A 17,578-nucleotide genomic window follows, 5' to 3' on the forward strand; every position below is an offset into this window, starting at 1 on the left:
CATATTTTAGCTCACAGGTTTGCAACGAGCCAGATGCACCTATCAAAAGAGCCACATGTGGCTCCCGAGCCATAGGTTCCCCACCCCTGGCTTAGAAGGAAAAAAAAGTGCCCGCGGCAGAAATTCTTGGTGGTCATCCGGTTATCCCCGTCGGGCTCCAAAGATACGGACCCTTCCTTCTCCTCGGGAAGGGTTAGGGTGGGGTTTTGCTGTTTAGGCTCCCGTGGTTGACCTTGACCATTCCTGGTTCCGCTTAATTTCAAAAGTTCCCACCCTGGCACTAACCCTAATCCTAACCCAGGTTTTTGGAGCCTTGAAAGCCAGTGGTCCATGAGGCAGTATTCCGGCTGGAAAAAGAGTGTATATTGGTGACTTTGACATTGTCCAGTTGTTGTGTACTTCCTTCAATTTTTTTGGGCCCCACTTGAAAAAGGCCCCGATCTTCTCACAGCATGAACAACTCAAATTCTTTTCTCATTTTATTGAAATTTGTGGTGATAGGAAAGGATTAGGTTGAAAAGCTTAAAGAAGGAAGCATGTGACATCATTCAAGTTTCAAGTTACTATGTTGATCAAAGTGTTGCTCTTGAGTTTACTCGTAACATCTTCAATTTACTACAGAAATATAGAAGGGAGTTCAAATGACAGAGTGGAAGGAAGTGCAAGTCAATTGTTATATGAACTGATTGAGTCAATGAATACTGATATTCACTTGACAGAGATTGATAGTAAGAGTCATCCAAGTGAAAGGAAAGCACAAACAATGCCACTTATACAATTTATGGTTGTGAGAAACAAACGGAGCATCAATCAGCTGGAATCAAAGTGGTACTTAAATTTGATCCTACCAGTTGTGTATGATTGGGAACTGAAGGGTATCTTTGCTTCTTTGCTTCCTTGATTCCATGGTTGCCTGTCTTGTCTTGTACTTTCAAGGCTAGACTACTGATCTCATACTGGTTATGACCTATGACCTCAGGCAGGAAGCAAGGAGAGTTTAGTCTGATTGGGTTTTTTCTGCCCCCTGTTGGTGTGGAAGAGGGCAGACGTATCTTCCGCTTAGTTGACTTGACAGACATAAAGAGCAATAAACCGTATACAATACATGGTCATTTTTTTAACAAAAAAAAGCCTTACTATACTATGTCGTTTTTTTAAGAGAAAAGCCCTACTATACTATGTTGTTTTTGAAAGAAAAAAAGTCTTACTATATTGTCATTTTTTTTTAAGAAAAAAAGACTTACTATAGTATGTCGTTTTTTAAGAAAAAAATCCTTTCTATACTATGTCGTTTTTTAAAGAAAAAAAAGCCTTACTATACTATTTCGAATTTTACGAAAAAAGCCTTACTATACATGGTCATTTTTTTATGAAAAAGAGCCTTCCTTATACATGGTCTTTTTTTTTTTAGGAAAAAGTGCCCTACGGTGCGCCCATGGTTGTTTTTTAAGGAAAAATACATTACTGTAGTTGGTGTTTTTTTTTAGGAAAAAGGCCTATACTACGTACATGGATATTTTTTGTTGGAAGCAATAAAAGCCTTTTGTGTACTCACTTGATACGGTCCCAAGCAAGGCCAATGGATTTAGAAGGCACTCTTGGAGTGGGAGTCGCTCGCTCCTTCGGTCATTCCGTGGTCAGTCAGAGCTGACGCTCAGTCCATCGATCGTTCCTCTTTCTCCTCTCTTGGTTGGCCATGGAGCCCAAGCGCGCGTCGACTTTTCTTTGGCTGGCCGTGGTCGCGGGGGCAACGCTGAGCGCCGTCTCGCTGGCCTTCGGCACGGCCCAATGCAAGATCAAGTGGTAAGAGCATCTTTTCTTTTAAAAGCCTTCTTTCAATTCAAAGTGTCCATTCCGTATTGTTGATGGCTCGTCACACTTGGACACGTGGACCATCCCCGAAAGGGTCACGTGACCAAAAGTGGATCCAATGCCTGACCAAAAGCCTACAAAATGCATTTTAGCGTGAAGGCGTCGCCCAGTTCGTGGCCAAGCGATTCTTTGCCCGTTTCGTTCTTGTCTCGCTTAACTTTGTCCGTTTTGAGTATTGGAGTGATATTGAAGGAAAGACCATTTTTTGGGGATGGGGACGGCTCGCACGCAGGTTGTTCGGCATCCCGTGCCAAGATGTCTACGGAACGCTCGTGGAGCAGATCAAGGCTTGGCAGATCCAGCAGAGCTGCCTGGATGAGGGAGAGAAATGCTCTTATGAAGTTAGTTAGACGCCCTCCAAACAAAACAAATACTACTACAATACTACTACATTGGTCTCAGCGGAGGCCCAGACAATAAAATCAAGTGTCTAATGACCTAATGCGTGTGCGTGTGCGTGTGTGCGTGTGCGTGTGTGTGCACGTGTGCGTGTGTGTGCACGTGTGCGTGTGTGTGCACGTGTGCGTGTGTGTGCACGTGTGCGTGTGTGTGCGTGTGTGTGCGTGTGTGTGCGTGTGTGTGCGTGTGTGTGCGTGTGTGTGCACGTGTGCGTGTGTGTGTGTGCGTGCGTGTGTTTGCGTGTGTGTGTGTGTGCGTATGTGTTTGTGTGTGTGTGTGTGTGCGTGCATGTGTTTGCGTGTGTGTGTGTGCGTGTGTGTTTGTGTGTGTGTGTGTTTGCGTGTGTGTGTGTGCGTGCGTGTGTTTGTGTGGGTGCACGTGTGTGTGCGTGCGTGTGTTTGTGTGTGTGCACGTATGTGTGTTTGTGTGCGTGTGCACGTATGTGTGTGTGCGTGCGTGTGTTTGCGTGTGTGTGCACGTCTGTGTGTTTGTGTGCGTGTGTTTGCGTGTGTGTGTGTGTGCGTGTGTGTTTGTGTGTGTGTGTGTGTGTTTGCGTGTGTGTGTGTGCGTGCGTGTGTTTGTGTGGGTGCACTTGTGTGTGCGTGCGTGTGTTTGTGTGTGTGCACGTATGTGTGTTTGTGTGCGTGTGCACGTATGTGTGTGTGCGTCCGTGTTTGTGTGTGTGTGTGCACGTCTGTGTGTTTGTGTGTGTGTGCACGTCTGTGTGTTTGTGTGTGTGTGTGTGTGTGTGTGTGTGCGCGTGTGTGTGTGTGTGTGTGTGCGTGTGTGTGCGTGTGCTTGTGTGTGTGCACGTGCGCGTGTGTGTGTCCGCGTGTGTGTGTTTGTGTGTGTGTGTGGTTGCAGTTGGTATCAACGGGGCCGTACGAGATCGCGGCCACGCACACGTCCCCCAAAAGCAAGCTGGTGAACGATCTGCACTTTCTTCTGGAGCAGTCCACCGTTTGCAAAGTCACCGTACGTTGTCATCCACATCTTTCAAAAATCAAATCAAATAGAAGTAGTATGAAAAACAGACAAAAATAGCTAAATACAACCCAAAATAATAAATATTGATAGACAAGGAAATATGAAAGCAGCCATGACTGCAATGTTTATTGAATTCTTTTTTTTTTTTTTTTACAAAATGTTCTGTAGTCACAACAAACCAAGCCCGTGAGCAGAACTTTCCTCCATTTTGGATTGTGCAGTCAGGTCCCCCCAAAAAATAGCCTCAAAGAACATCCAATGATTTTCCAGTTTCATGGAAAGCGGTCTCAGTCTGGCCTTCCTTTGCCCCAATGTTGCGTCCATTCTAGGGAGAAGGAATTTCCGTGGCCTCCAAAGATCCGGCAGACAACGGCACCAACTTCTGCAGCCTCCAGAACTTGATGGACGGTCAGCGCGCCGCCGACGCTCACTTTATGGGGAGAACATTGGCGAGGCGTGCGTGGACCTTTCAAATAAATGGTCAATCTTTCCTCTCGCCAGGAAGCCACCTGATTGAAGCCGAGGGCTACAAACGCTTCACCAACAAGTGGATCTGCGCCGGCTTCGAGAACGCCAACTGCTCCTGGCCCTGACGCCAATGGACGGACGCGCCGAGAGCATCCATCCATCCTTCCGCGTTGGCTCCTCTTACACTTTCTAAACACGGTGTCTAAGGCCAAAAACGGCTCTGGGCGCAACACTGCTCAAAATGCACACAATCAACATTGAATAAAAATGCAATCCATGCATCCAACAAGGCTTTTTCAGTCAAATAAAACAAGGTTCTGCTCTGCTCATTGAAGTCTCTCTTCTCTACGCGCTATCGGGACATGAAAAAGGAGCCCAAAAAAGAAAAAGTCATCGGGAATACGGGATGAATAAAGTTATCCAATCCAATCCAATCCAATCCAATGCACCCACACGTGGAATGGTGAATTTATCGGGGCCTCAATGCCTGGCAGTCTGCCCCCGTTTAATCCCAAGCGCCGGCGTTCAAACGCCGTCCGTCCGTCCGTCCGTCCGTCCGTCATAGGAAACGGTGGCCCGGGGAGCCACCGCGGCGAGACCACGTCCGCGACGCGACCGCGTGCCGGCCCCCGCCCCCGTTCATCTCCCTCCCTCGGGCGAGACGAGACGTCGGCGCCGAGCCGAGCTCACTGCGTTTTGCCGCAGTAGAGCAGCTTCTGGGTGTTTCTAGTGGCGAGGACTGCCAAAAGAGAGAGAGAGAGAGAGAATTATAAAGAAAGAGTAAGAAGGAGCGCAGACGGGAAAAGAACAGCGGCGGGCGCTCACCGTTTAGCGCCCGCAGGAATTTGGGCCGTCTCTCCTCGGGCAGGTGCACGGCCACAAAATAAACGGGCACCCCGGAGAGGGCCACGGCCACGCCCATCAGAGAGTTGAGCGTGTCTCCGTACAGGGGGACGATGACCAAGAAGAGGCTGCACAGGCAGTAGATCACGGGGAAGAACAAGGTCAGCTGACAGGGAGGAAGCGGAGTCCACGCTTAGGAGAGCTGCTGGCTAATTAGCCAGCTAGCCAGCTAGCCAGCTTAAGAAGGGAGTACTACGAGCGGGGCCCTTCTCTCATCTCCGGCACCTTGACGGGTCTGGGTCTGTCCGGCTGGGTGAGGCGAAGGTGGATGAGACCGGCCACGGACAGCCCCACGAAGAGCCAGTAGCTGAAGCTGAAATAGTTGATGAGCTGGAAGACGTCCTCCACGCAGAGAAAAATCAGCGCCATGGCGCCCTGCCAAATGCCAGAGCGCCGCTCAATTGGCCGCCAGGGAGGGACGGACGGACGGACGGACGGACGGACGGAGCCCAAAGTCCTTACGTTAAACAAAAGCGCCGGGATGGGAGTGTGGCGCTCCAGGTGGATCAGACTCAGGGTGTCCGGGAGGTGGCCCTCTCGAGCGCCCACGAAGAACAACCTGCGCCCCACGTCGTGGGTCGAGCGGGAGCGGGGGCGGGGCGGGGCAAGGCGAGGGCGGACGCGACCGTTACCTGGAAGCGGCGATGACGGACGCGTTGAGGCCGCCGTAGCAGGACATGGCCACGGCCACGGGGATGATCCACTGGAAGGGTCCCAAAACGCGCTTCCCAAAGGTCTGCGGGATCACGAGGAAGCGTTTGGAGCCGGCCGGGGCCATCCGGCTGGGGCCATCCGGCCGGGGCCATCCGACCGGGGCCATCCGACCGGGGCCATCCGACCGGGGCCATCCAACCGGCGAGTCTCACCACGGCGACGGCGTCGCTGGCCAGCAGGGTGGGCGTGTCCAGGACCACGTAGTAGGCCAGGTTGGTCAGAAGGTAGACGACGGTCACCACGGGCATGGAGATGGCGATGGCCAGCGGCAGATTCCTGACAAACAATGTTTGTTGACCCTCGTAAGCCGTGGAAATACTAGCCTGAAATGCTAGCTTGAAATAATAGCCTTTTAGCATGCATTGACTCCTATAAATATCCATGTCAATACTAAAAACAAAAAAAAAGATTCTGAATAAAAAACAGAGCAGTTACAGCTAAGCAGCCAAATTCAAAGGGGGGGGGGGGTTCAACGTTCCTGACCTTTGACACTTTCCCCTCAAGTGCAGATTTCACTTCAATAGGCTAATCCGTTCTCACCAGTAGACGTCCAATCCATTTGAAACGGGAGGCACGGTTCTTCCCATGTCTGAGCACGTTGACATTGGAGTCTCCCTTTGAGCGACGGCGCGGCGGAAATCGGAGCCTCGACCGTGGCACGGACGCACGCACGTGGAGGGTGCCGGATCTCACCTCTCCGGATTCTCAATCTCCTCGGTGACAAAGTTGAGCGTGTCCCAGCCGGAGTAGGAGAAGAGCGCCGAGTAGAAAGCCAGCGAGATGGCCCCGGGATCCGTCGAGGAACCCCGGAAGGGGCTCTCCAAGCCGTCCGTCTCTCCTGCCGGGTTGGACGGCTGAGCCAGACGGGGCCCGACGGGGCCCGACCGGGGACCGACCGGGCCCGACGGGGACCGACCGGGCCCCACCGGGGGCGCGGCGCCCCTCGGCGACGTCGACGGCCACTCACCCGCCAGCAGACGGAGGATTCCCACCGCGATGATGAGCAGGAGGGCCGAGAGTTTGGCGTAGGTCAACACGTCCTGGAGCACGGTTCCCCATTTGACGCAGGCGCAGTTGATGAAGCTGAGCGCGCCTGCGGAACAGCCAACCTTGATGTGACGGAGCGCCCGAAGGTGACGACGCTCGCTAGCCCGGCGTTTAGTCGCAGGACGGAAAAGCTTTATCGGCGTAAAAAGGGAACGCGTGCGTCGTCCTCCTTTTGCCCCCCGACACTCACAGAGGCAGGCGGCGGCGATGAGGCGTACGGCGTCCCCGGGCGGCGAGCAGGTGGGGTAGGAGGCCTCCAGCAAGTAGTTGGCCAAGGTGAGCGAAATAACGGCCTGGCTGGCCGGCTCGATGAGAAAGATGGAGGTCCAGAGGCGCACGAAGGCCGGCAGGGCCCCGAAGGACTCCAGGATGTAGGCGTAGCTGGCCCCCGACTTGGCCACGGTGGTGCCCAGCTCGGCGTAGCACAGGGCCCCGAAGACGGAGAAGAGGCCCCCCAGGAGCCAGATGAGCAGCGACAGGCCCGGCGAGGCGCTGTGCATCAGGACGCCCTTGGGCGACACGAAGATGCCCGAGCCGATCATGTTGCCCACGATCAGGCACACGCCGTTGCTCAGGGAGATTTCCCTCTTCATCTGCGCCTTCTCCTCGCTTGGGGGCAGCGGTGAGGCCGGGGCCGAGGCCGGGGGACCGCTCGTGCGCCACCGCATCTTCTGGGAGAGCGCGCTCAGCTTGTCTTTAAAGTCCGCCATCCCTCCTTGGGCCAGAGGACGGACGTCGGCGGCGGCGGCGGCGGCGGCGGCGGCGGCGGCGGCGGCTCGATTCTCTTGTGATCACGTTTTGTCAAATCCAAGTCTCTCCGGAGTCCAATGGATTGGACGCCTAGTGCCGTTTAACTAAACAAAAATGAAAAGATTTTAGGAAGGGCAGACAGACCATGAAAAGTCCTTTCATCCTCTTTATTTATCACGAGGAGACATCTGCTTCATTCGACATGGCCAGGGAATGGACACCGGCCAGTGAACACTCCAAATGGACAACCTTCTTTGGCCAAAAGGCACCCCCTCGGAAATGACTTTATCACCAGCTCATTCGCCTTCCAAACGGATTGGACGTCGTCTCTTCGACTGACCGAGCAATTGAGAAAAAAGTGGACGAACGTTGCGTCTTACCGTGGAGTTTCAAATCCGAGTGAAGACGGCTGTTTCCCGGCCGGCCCAGCGTGTCGGCTTTTTCACCCCCCAAGTGTCTGGAAGCGCTGAGGCAATCGTCCAGTGCACGTCCAGTGCGACCGTGACCGCATTCCGCCCGTCCCATCGGCGCTATTTTCAGCCATGGAGGAGGAACCAGACACCTGCGCGTCAAAACTCCTCAATGGCCGCACTTTGGACGCACGACGCTATTTCAACGGGTTGGCGCCGTGTCCGTGGGCAAACTTGGCATTTGCACCGACACTTTTTACTTTTTTTGATTTAATAGAGCTTAAATAGACAAGTGAGTGGAAGTATAAAATGAGGGCAGGCCGTTTAATGAGCCCACTCAGTGAAACCTGAGTTTGGACAAACAGAAATACACAAGTAAATAGGTAGTAGTAGTTAAGTTCTTAACGTCTTGCTCCACTTAGAAGATAGTGAAGTGGCCCAGGAGCTCCATAAGTTTTCAAAAGTATCCTTATGCCACCAAGTCACAAGGCTTTGTTTCAACAAGTGAGCCCACATTGTCAAGTCATGCTAAAAGAGGATAGACGTTGGAACAAACTTGATTTGACGAATTTCTGAGGAACCAAAAATCATCGCCTGGTATAAAAAGAAAAAAAGAGAGGCCAGTTGGCTGTGCAAGAAAAGGAGAAGTCCACATTTGTGTTTACCTTGAGCTATCGCTCAACGGGCTAACTCAAACAGTGTCACGGCGGATCCACTTTGAGGAAGCGGGTTAGGGCGTGGCCAAACGTGGCCCGGCGTGACCCGGCGTGACCCACCGACGCCAAAGCGCCCTTAATGACGCTCATTCAAGCAAAAGACATGGGACCGACTCCACGAGTCGCCTTTCTCTTTCCCGCCATCCTCCAAGCGCGGCAATAACCGGCAGCGAGCGGAGAAGCTTTGCCGAGGCCCACGTCGATACCGCGAATGGCTTAGGAGTTCCCGGCAAAGGAGAGGGCCGTTTCCTCGGGGTAGGGCTGAAGGCCCATCTGCTTGTTGTGCCGCAACTTGGCCACCACCACGCGGCAAAAGTCTTCCCCCTGGCGGTCGCAGTCGTCCAGGAGCTGGCGCACCTTGGCGGCGCGCGTGGTCCGGTTGACCACCAGCTCGTAATCCTCGCGCATCAGCATGGAGCGGGCCAGCAGGGCGTCCAGGCTCTGGTTCAGGCAGGCTTCCGTCATCTGCGCCACGATCTCCTCTCGTTGCGTCGACATCCACTCGCCCACCGGACCGCTCCGGGACGAAGGGGGCGGTGGTGGCGGTGGTGGCGGTGGTGGCGGTGGTGGCGGTGGTGGCGGTGGTGGCGGCGGCGGCGCAGCCTCTAGAACAAACCCACACGGTTGACATTTCCCCCGCTAAAGTGCTCTAGAAATAACTGGCCGATGCCGAGCGGTGGAAATTCTCGCCCACGACGCACGCCCTGCCCAAAATGGCCGCCGGGTCCTTTTTTTCCGCCCCCAAATTCAACAAGCCGATCGCCCCGAAGCTAAAAATGCAGTTGGCACCTTGCGCTTTTGTCCAACTGGCGTCCAGCGTGAGGGTCTGCGGCGGCGTGTGGACCTCGGAGGGTGGTTGGCCCGGGTCCTCCGGAGAGCCAGGTGACGCCCGGACCTCGGAGGCGGGTAGAGGGGCCGGGTCCTTCAGAGAGCGGGGCAGATCCGGCGCCGCCAGCCAGGCAAAAGACAAATTAGCTCCATCTGTAGTGGAGACAACAAAGTGGCCCATGGTCGCCTTGATGGATTGCGGGTCACAAACAGCCCCCTCCCGTCCCTCCGTCCATCAGTTACCCTGCGAAGGCGCCACGTTGCTGCTGGTCAGGGCGCCCGGAAGCGAAATGTGGCGTTCCTGAGAGGAAGACGAGATCTCCCGTCAAGGTCGGCCGCCATACTTTAGCGGCGACGAGAGCGACCCGGGCGCTACGGGAGGACGATCGCTCGCCACACCGACCTGCCGGCCGTCCTCGGCCTCCCCGCCGCTCTTCTGGCTCCGTCGCGACGTCTCGACGGCCTGCGGGGTAAACGCGCCGACGTCAAAAGGAGCGAGCGGCCAACGCTTGTTTGAAAAAAAAAAGAGGATTTTTTGAACAAATGCCTTCTTTCAATTGGGAAACTTAAGAGGATTTCCATACCATTTCATTCATTTGAATGTATTGTGAAGATACATTTAAAAGAATGTTCTATCTTTAGTTTAGTAACCTACTATACATGTGCATGTATAGAAATTCAGCTGAAAAAGGAACGATAACCAATATAAGTATAAGAAGACAGAAAACATTTGAAGAAATGGCAATAGGTGTAGAACGGAGCGTCTTCTTGCCTTGCGGCGGTATGAAGAAGAAGAAGAAAGAAGGGGGAAAAAAAAAAAAGTAAATCAGCTCTCACCCTGGACTTCTTAATCTGGAGCACCGCCACCAGGAAGTCGATTTCGGTGTACTTCCTCACCATGGGCTCCAGTTCGAGCAGACACTCTGAAAGAGCGGTCAAACGGAACGAGGAGGCCTCGCGTCAGAGCCCAAAGCGTTCGTGGCTAAACGGCAAGTCCAAATTGGGGGGGGGGGGTGATGAAGCCTTTGGCCGGCCTCCCCACTGACCTCCCCACCGACCTGCCCACCGACCTGCCCACGTCTGCTTACCGAGGAAGGAAGGCCGCTGGTCAGTATTTGCGGTCCAGCCGCACGTCATCAAGCACACCAGCGTGTCCCTGCCGGGTATCTGCTGGGAAAGGCTGTCCGGGCCGGTGTCGGGGCGCATCCCGCGAAGCACGTTGAACATGATTTTCATGGGGTTGCTCACTTCTGATGAACACAAAAAGCCACGTCGCTCAGGTTAGTTAGGAAGAAAGAAAAAAAAAACGCCACCTTTGTACCACGGCGACTACGTTTTACCATCGTACGGAATTTGCCGGGAGAGTACCTCCCACATGATGATGGCGTAACTAGGGAGGGAGAGAGAGAGACAAAATAAGGAGATTGGTGAACAAAAGTAGCCATGTCGAGAAATAGAAAATGCCATTTTGGCACACACACACACCAAAAAATGGAGTCAGTGCACTCCCCCTGGGTCTCATTTTGGGTCACTACTGGTCACTTCACTTCATTTGGGGGCGTTTAACCTCCTCGGACCTGGCGTCCACATGTCATATTTTTGGTTGTCGCAAGACTACAATGTTACATTTTGGACTCCAAGGGCCTGGCGTCCGCTTATGATGTGGACATCATTTTCCTCAGAAAGGACCTCATGTAAAAAGATCATTCTTTCTTTTTACACTCACCCGGTCCCAATTCGCCCAACTATCAAAGAGAAAATACAAATGCATGCCTTGCAAGAGTCTGGGTCTTAGGAGGTTAAAAGGTCACTTTGTCATTTTTTGCAGTCAATTCCTGACAATTTAAGGGCATTCTAGTCTCGCCTCCTGCTGGCTGGGGGGGGGGGATTCCTGTTGAATGTGTCATGGGATGGCCAAACTATTCCACAAAGTGGGTGCGGGCAGGGGTGTTTTGGTTCCAACCTCCAAAGAGCAAAGCTTTCCACAATACTAGTGTCCTGCGAGTGCAATCAGTGGATTGCCGTCAGCTGCTTCTCTTGCCCAACCCCCGCTGGTTCAACTTTGCCAGTCAACTCGGTTGGTGCTGTATGACTTAAAGGAAAAGCTACTCGCTCCCCACCCACCCACGTTGGCCCAACCCCCGTTGATTCAACTTCGTCACCTACGTATGTGCCTTTGTCACCTTTGCAAAGCCACCCCTCCCTGCCTGGTATAAACTGTCAAAAGCCAGTTCAAGACTTTTTTTTAACCTATTTCAAACACGGGCCATCAAAGCGCAAACTTTTGACCATTGAAGAGCGAGTGAGCGCCTCAAAGAAATTGAAGCATTGGACATATGAAGGAAGACGTAGCATCCCTTAAGACTAGGCATTGATTTAACAGGGCTGGGCAAACTAAAAAAAGGCCAAAGTGAGTGCTTTGGTTTCAACTTCTAAAGAGGAAACTTTCTGCAATACTAGTGTCCTGCTAGTGCAATCAGTGGATTGGAGTCAGCTGTTTCACACAGCCCAACCCCCGCTCCTTCAACTTTGTCAGTCAGCTCAGTCGCTGCTGTATGACTTAAAGGAAAAGCTACTCGCTCCCCACCCACCCACGTTGGCCCAACCCCCGTTGATTCAACTTCGTCACCTACGTATGTGCCTTTGTCACCTTGGCAAAGCCACCCCTCCCTGCCTGGTATAAACTGTCAAAAGCCAGTTCAAGACTTTTTTTTTAACCTATTTCAAACATGGGCCATCAAAGCGTGAACTTTTGTCCATTGAAGAGCGAGCGAGCGCCTCGAAGAAATTGAAGCATTGGACATATGAAGGAAGACGTAGCATCCCTTAAGACTAGGCATTGATTTAACAGGGCTGGGCAGACTAAAAAAAGGCCAAAAGTGAGTGCTTTGGTTTCAACTTCTAAAGAGGAAACTTTCTGCAATACTAGTGTCCTGCGAGTGTAATCAGTGGATTGGAGTCAGCTGCTTCACACAGCCCAACCCCCGCTGCTTCAACTTTGCCAGTCAACTCGGTTGGTGCTGTGTGACTTAAAGGAAAAGCTACTCGCTCAACCCACGTTGGCCCAACCCCCGTTGATTCAACTTCGTCACCTATGTATGTGCCTTTGTCACCTTGGCAAAGGCACCCCTGCCTGGTATAAACTGTCAAAAGCCAGTTCAAGACTTTTTTTAACCTATTTCAAACATGGGCCATCAAAGCGCAAACTTTTGACCATTGAAGAGCGAGTGATCGCCTCAAAGAAATTGAAGCATTGGACATATGAAGGAAGACGTAATGTCCCATAAGACTAGGCATTGATTTAACAGGGCTGGGCAGACTAAAAAAAGGCCAAAAGTGAGTGCTTTGGTTTCAACTTCTAAAGAGGAAACTTTCTGCAATACTAGTGTCCTGCGAGTGTAATCAGTGGATTGGAGTCAGCTGCTTCACACAGCCCAACCCCCGCTGGTTCAAGTTTGTCAGTCAGCTCGGTCAGTGCCTGATAGCTTGAGCAAAAAGCTCCCTCCCACCAACAGCGGCCCAACCCCCGTTGATTCAATTTTGTCAATGCTGGGTGGCCTGCAAAACAAAAAGCTGCCTTTTTTGGACCTATTTCAAATGTGAGCCATCAAAGTGCAGACTTTTGACCATTGAAGAGTGAGCGAGTGCCTCAAAAAAAATTGAAGCATTGGACATATGAGGGAAAACGTAGCATCGCATAATATTTAATAGGGCTGGGAAAAATAGGGGCCACAGTGAGTGCGGGGGTGCTTTGGTTTCAACCTCTAAAGAGGAAACTTTCTGCAACTCCTGTATGTTACAAGTGCAATTAGTGCATTGGAGTCAGGTGCTTTATCACAGCACAACCCCGGCTCCTTCAAGTTTGCCAGTCAGCTCGGTCGCTGCTGGATGGTTTGAACAGGAAAAGCTGCCAAGCTGCCCCCACCCACAACAGCCCAACCCCCCTTGACGCAACTTTGCCAGCTATGTGTGTGCTGGATGGCTTCAAAACGAAAAGCTGCCAGGTATAAACTGTCAAAGCCAGTTCAAGACTTTTTGACCTATTTCAAACGTGGGCCATCAAAGCGCGAACTTTTGACCATTGAAGAGCGAGCGAGCGCCTCGAAGAAGTTGAAGCATTGGACAAACGTAGCCTCCCCTGAGACTAGGCATTCATTGAACAGGGCTGGGCAAACTAAATAAAGGGCCAGAGTGAGTGTGGGGTTTTTTTGGTTTCAACCTCTCTTGCCCAACCCCCGCTGGTTCAACTTTGTCAGTCAGCTCGGTCGGTGCTGGATGGCTTGGAACAAAAAGCTGCCCCCAGAGGGCTCCCCCCAGAGGGCTCCCCCCAGAGGGCTGCCCCCAGAGGGCTGCCCCCAGAGGGCTCCCCCCCCCCGCCAGGTTCGGCTCACCTGTACATGTCGTGCTTGACGTCAGCGCGCCGACTATTGCTGGGCTCGTACTCCTCCGGCGGCATGTAGATGACGGTGCCGGCCATTTCCGACGATTTGGAGCCGGAGCCTTTGCTGACGGAGAGTTGGCGCCATTTGGAAAGACCGAAATCCGCAATCTGGCGAAATGGGAGCCCTTTAATGTGACTGATCAGATGGTTAAACAAAACAAAAAACAATGATGGCCACATGAAACCACCAATGTACAATGTACAACAACCAATTGAAAAGTGGCACTCAGCACAAGACTTTGATTTTAAACGGCGTTAGGTTAATCTAGAAGGCAAATCACTTTGACCATACCATATTGTATCCGGAGACCACCGTTCAGTTCGGACAACGCTATTAAGCAAGCATTGCCTTGAAAAGAACACACACACCTACACACACGCCCACGCACACACCCACATGCACACGCCCACACACACGCCCACACACGCCCACACAAACGCCCACACACACACCCACACACCTTAACATGAAGTTCGCTGTCCAGCAAGATATTCTGGGTCTTCAGGTCATGATGCAAAAGGGGCGGGGTCATGTTGTGAAGGAAGTTGACCCCCAAGGCGATCTCGTACAGGACCCTCAGCCTCAAAGGCCAGGCCAGAACGGGGTACACGTCCTTCTGTAGAACAACAGACACAGTAGGGGAAGAGCTGAAACACTCGCTGGATCTAAAAAAAAAAACCTAAAACATTTCCTGGGTCGTGCCTACTCTTCACATCTTAAATGAGTAGTGACTGAAAGCGAAAGCAAAGGAAAACCCCCACCCACACATTTGGTTCTTCTTCCCATTTCCGCGAACACGTCAATGTTTCGCCAAATGACCCATCGATCTCAGGGAAAGATGGCAGGAACGGCCGTATAAAAAGCGCCAATCCTTCGAAATGGGTGACAAACGCAGCCAGATCGGAGCGCCAAATGGGTTTTGTGTACGTCAAATAATTTTAGTGCGGTCATTTGGGCCTTTTGGATCTGCTCCCCGTTTGGGGGCACACGGAAGGGCGCCGTCTCACTACCTCGTGCAGCAACTGGTCCAGCGAGCCGTTGCTCGCGAACTCGGTCACGATGCAGAAGAACTCGGGCTCGTTGCAGATGCCCAAGATCTGGATGATGTGATTAAAGCGAGCTTTGTGGAGGACCTCGGCTTCCTTCAGCAAACACTTTCTCTCTCTGCAACGCAGACGGGAAGCGGTCCTCAGTTCATGAGATGATGGCTTCATCACAGGTAGACGTCCAAACCGCGAGCCCGGTACCGTATATCGCAGATGGTATCGGGAGGTTCCAATTGGTAGCCCACCCGATAACACGCCTTACCTTTCTCCAAACGGAGAGTCTAACTTGAGGCACTTGATGGCCACGGTGGTCCTCCAGTCGGAATGTTGAGCCTTGAAGACGGTGCCGAAGCCCCCTCTGCTCAGGTAGTACAGGTCGGTCAACTTCTGGTAGGGAATGACGGGCAACGTGCTGGTCAGACTGCCGACGTTCACGCAGCCCGTCGAGGTCGTCGCCGGCGCCTGGGGCTCCATTGCCGTGCCGTCACGTGATCCTATTCTTCTCCTCCGCGGTTCTCGGTGCCCCAAAAAAGCAGAAGTGGCCTTTCGGAAATAACACCAGGCAGCCAGAAGAGAGAGGGGGGCGTGGTTTCACGCGCCTCAATTCATGATGTCGACCCGAGTTAGCATGCTCGGCTAAACGAGAGGGAAAGAAGACGGAACGGTGGGTGGGTGGATGGAAGCGACGCTTCGGACTAATTGCCGGGATGAAGTAAAACGCATCAAGCGTGTCGGAAGCTGGCCCGGGAGTTGCAATGTGTATGGTTTGTGTCAGCTAAATAGCATGACGATGCGGTTACTAGTAGACACAAGGCGGAGGTTTGTTATTGTTTCATATGACGTCACACTTTCGGTCCGTTGAAGTTGCCTTCGGGGGCCTCGGAATTGAAACATCCGGGAGAAACTTTCCCCTTTTTATAAGGTAACCCCGAAATATGTCCGTTTTTAAAGGAAATACCCAATTGAATAACACTTTGAGTTACCTCATATTGATTCGTGCAATGCCCGTGGGGACCAAAACTGTGGACGTGTCGGAAAATTGTTCATGTTGGTAAATGACGAACACAAATGCTCAATTATCTCTATTAACGACAAAAAACACCAACGCGTTCCTACATTTATGAATGAATGGGCGCGAATCGATATATCAGAAACGAGGCTACATGTTTAAATGCGGAATAAATACATGTATAGAGTGAGCGCTGCAATCAGCATTATATTTCCCCGTTGCCTCGATAAGGTAGCACGGCTCTTCACGCAGGTTCCGGGGACTACCAACGAAGAAGAATTCCTGCTTCCTGTGTTTTTAGCAAAACGAGACAACTCGTGAGCCAGGGTGTAGTACACACCAAGTTAATACTTATACGTGTATATACTTGTAGTACATACAAGTTCAAAATGGTTCGCAAGTTGAAGTTCCACGAGAAGAAGTTACTGAAAAAGGTCGACTTTATTAACTGGGATGTGGACAACAACGTTCACGAGGTTAAAGTGCTGAGGAAATACCGGATCGAGAAGAGGGAGGACTACACAAAGTAAGCGCCCGTGGGGCTAAATCGGAGATTTTCAAAGACGAGTTCGTGTAAGAGGAGAGGATGCCCAAATCGCTGTTGTCTTCTCAGGTATAACAAGCTGAGTCGCAACATCAGGGATCTGGCACAGAAAATTCGAGACCTGGACGAAAAGGATGGATTCCGAGCTCAGAGCACACATCAGCTATTAGAAAAACTGTTAGTGGCAAGCAACGACACTATGTAATACGGGTACTAGAAAGTATTCTGATCACATTTGAGCGTTCTTATAAACTCAAGAGAAAATGGCTAGTCTGCTAGTCGAACTCTGCAGCGCCATCTTCTGTTTGGAGACGTATGAGTGGGTGGGGCCAAGAAGCTAAGAAAACAAGGCGAATTTAGGATCTAATTTCTTCATTCAAACTTTTCCCTCCATTTTTGTTGTTGTTGATTGTGTATAGTTACAGCAGCGGGCTCATCCCCACCAAGCAGAACTTGTCCCTGACGGAGAAAGTCACAGCCTCGTCATTCTGCAGGTTAGTCACGCGTGTCGGACCGTCCGTCCGTCCACCCGCCCGTCTCCCCTTCAACACGGCCAACGACGCGTGGTCCCGCAGGAGGCGCCTTCCTTACATCGTGGTCAAACTCCGAATGGCTCAGAACCTGAAAACGGCCATCACCTTCATCGAGCAAGGACGTATCCTTTCATTTCCTCGTCCCGCCCGATTCGTCCGCCGATCGTACGATACGTTGGCGTCTAAGCCGTGAGGGCCTCCTATCCCATGCTTTTGTTTCGTTTTGGCGCGGCCAACGCGAGCGAGCGCAGAATTTGGCCAGTTACGGGATGGAATTGGAGTGGAAATGCTGATTTGTTGGCTCCTTGACTGCCTCTCTCTCTTTGTCAGATGTGCGCGTGGGCCCAGAAGTGGTCACCGACCCGGCCTTCCTCGTCACCAGGTGGGAAGGCCGCGCCGGTTCCCAAATAAACGCTATACGAATGTCATGTTGTTTGACGTCTGCAGAAGCACGGAAGATTTTGTCACCTGGGTGGATTCGTCCAAGATCAAACAGCACGTCCTCAATTATAACGAGCAGGTGAGCTTCCTCTGTCAATGGGAAAAGATTTGGAGCTCTCCAAGAGGGCTCCACCGACTCCAATTGGTGGCTTGTCTTGCAGAGAGACGACTTTGACATGGTGGAGTGAATCTTTTGGAGAAAAAAAAAAGTGCCCGTCCCACTCGGAGCCAAGCCGATGGGGTCAGCCGGGATGAAAATTGGAAGGCTTCCTTCCTTCCTTCCTTCGGCTGTCGACGGCCAAGACAAGAGGAGGGCAATGTTTTTTTCAACTATTTTCCAGCCCTTTTATGAATGTTTTTCCACAGGTTACCAAAAATGCTTTGTTGTGATTTACCCCTGTAAAGTCCTTTTTCTTGTTAATAAATGAAACATTTTTCAAATTTCAATGGATGGTATGGAGTATCATTT

At 51.9% G+C, this 17,578-nt stretch overlaps 3 protein-coding genes across 3 annotated transcripts; 2 read left to right on the forward strand and 1 right to left on the reverse strand.

The window, feature by feature from the left end:
- The first annotated feature begins 1,587 nt into the window (after positions 1-1,587).
- LOC144085367 (uncharacterized) lies at positions 1,588-4,051 on the forward strand. The gene is made up of 5 exons (XM_077614554.1): positions 1,588-1,803; positions 2,105-2,213; positions 3,136-3,246; positions 3,588-3,666; positions 3,760-4,051. The coding sequence occupies exons 1-5, from the start codon at positions 1,697-1,699 to the stop codon at positions 3,849-3,851; spliced, it is 498 nt and encodes a 165-aa protein (XP_077470680.1). The 5' UTR covers positions 1,588-1,696; the 3' UTR covers positions 3,852-4,051.
- LOC144085365 (uncharacterized) lies at positions 3,458-15,844 on the reverse strand. The gene is made up of 20 exons (XM_077614551.1): positions 14,845-15,844; positions 14,547-14,700; positions 13,997-14,152; positions 13,486-13,643; positions 10,435-10,484; positions 10,183-10,344; positions 9,932-10,017; positions 9,498-9,602; positions 9,338-9,395; positions 9,056-9,247; positions 8,559-8,869; positions 6,581-6,992; positions 6,311-6,436; positions 6,037-6,181; positions 5,496-5,619; positions 5,262-5,365; positions 5,092-5,188; positions 4,855-5,004; positions 4,552-4,735; positions 3,458-4,465 (listed from the first exon to the last, which is right to left on the reverse strand). Exons 1-20 carry the CDS (start codon positions 15,054-15,056, stop codon positions 4,413-4,415), a joined length of 3,039 nt encoding a protein of 1,012 aa, XP_077470677.1. The 5' UTR covers positions 15,057-15,844; the 3' UTR covers positions 3,458-4,412.
- Positions 15,560-17,556, forward strand: imp3 (IMP U3 small nucleolar ribonucleoprotein 3). The gene is made up of 7 exons (XM_077614553.1): positions 15,560-16,117; positions 16,205-16,312; positions 16,555-16,629; positions 16,711-16,790; positions 16,999-17,050; positions 17,116-17,188; positions 17,271-17,556. The coding sequence occupies exons 1-7, from the start codon at positions 15,981-15,983 to the stop codon at positions 17,295-17,297; spliced, it is 552 nt and encodes a 183-aa protein (XP_077470679.1). The 5' UTR covers positions 15,560-15,980; the 3' UTR covers positions 17,298-17,556.
- The last annotated feature ends 22 nt before the right edge of the window (positions 17,557-17,578 follow it).

The sequence above is a fragment of the Stigmatopora argus genome, chromosome 12 (assembly GCF_051989625.1).
Source record: "Stigmatopora argus isolate UIUO_Sarg chromosome 12, RoL_Sarg_1.0, whole genome shotgun sequence".
Lineage (NCBI taxonomy): Eukaryota > Metazoa > Chordata > Actinopteri > Syngnathiformes > Syngnathidae > Stigmatopora > Stigmatopora argus.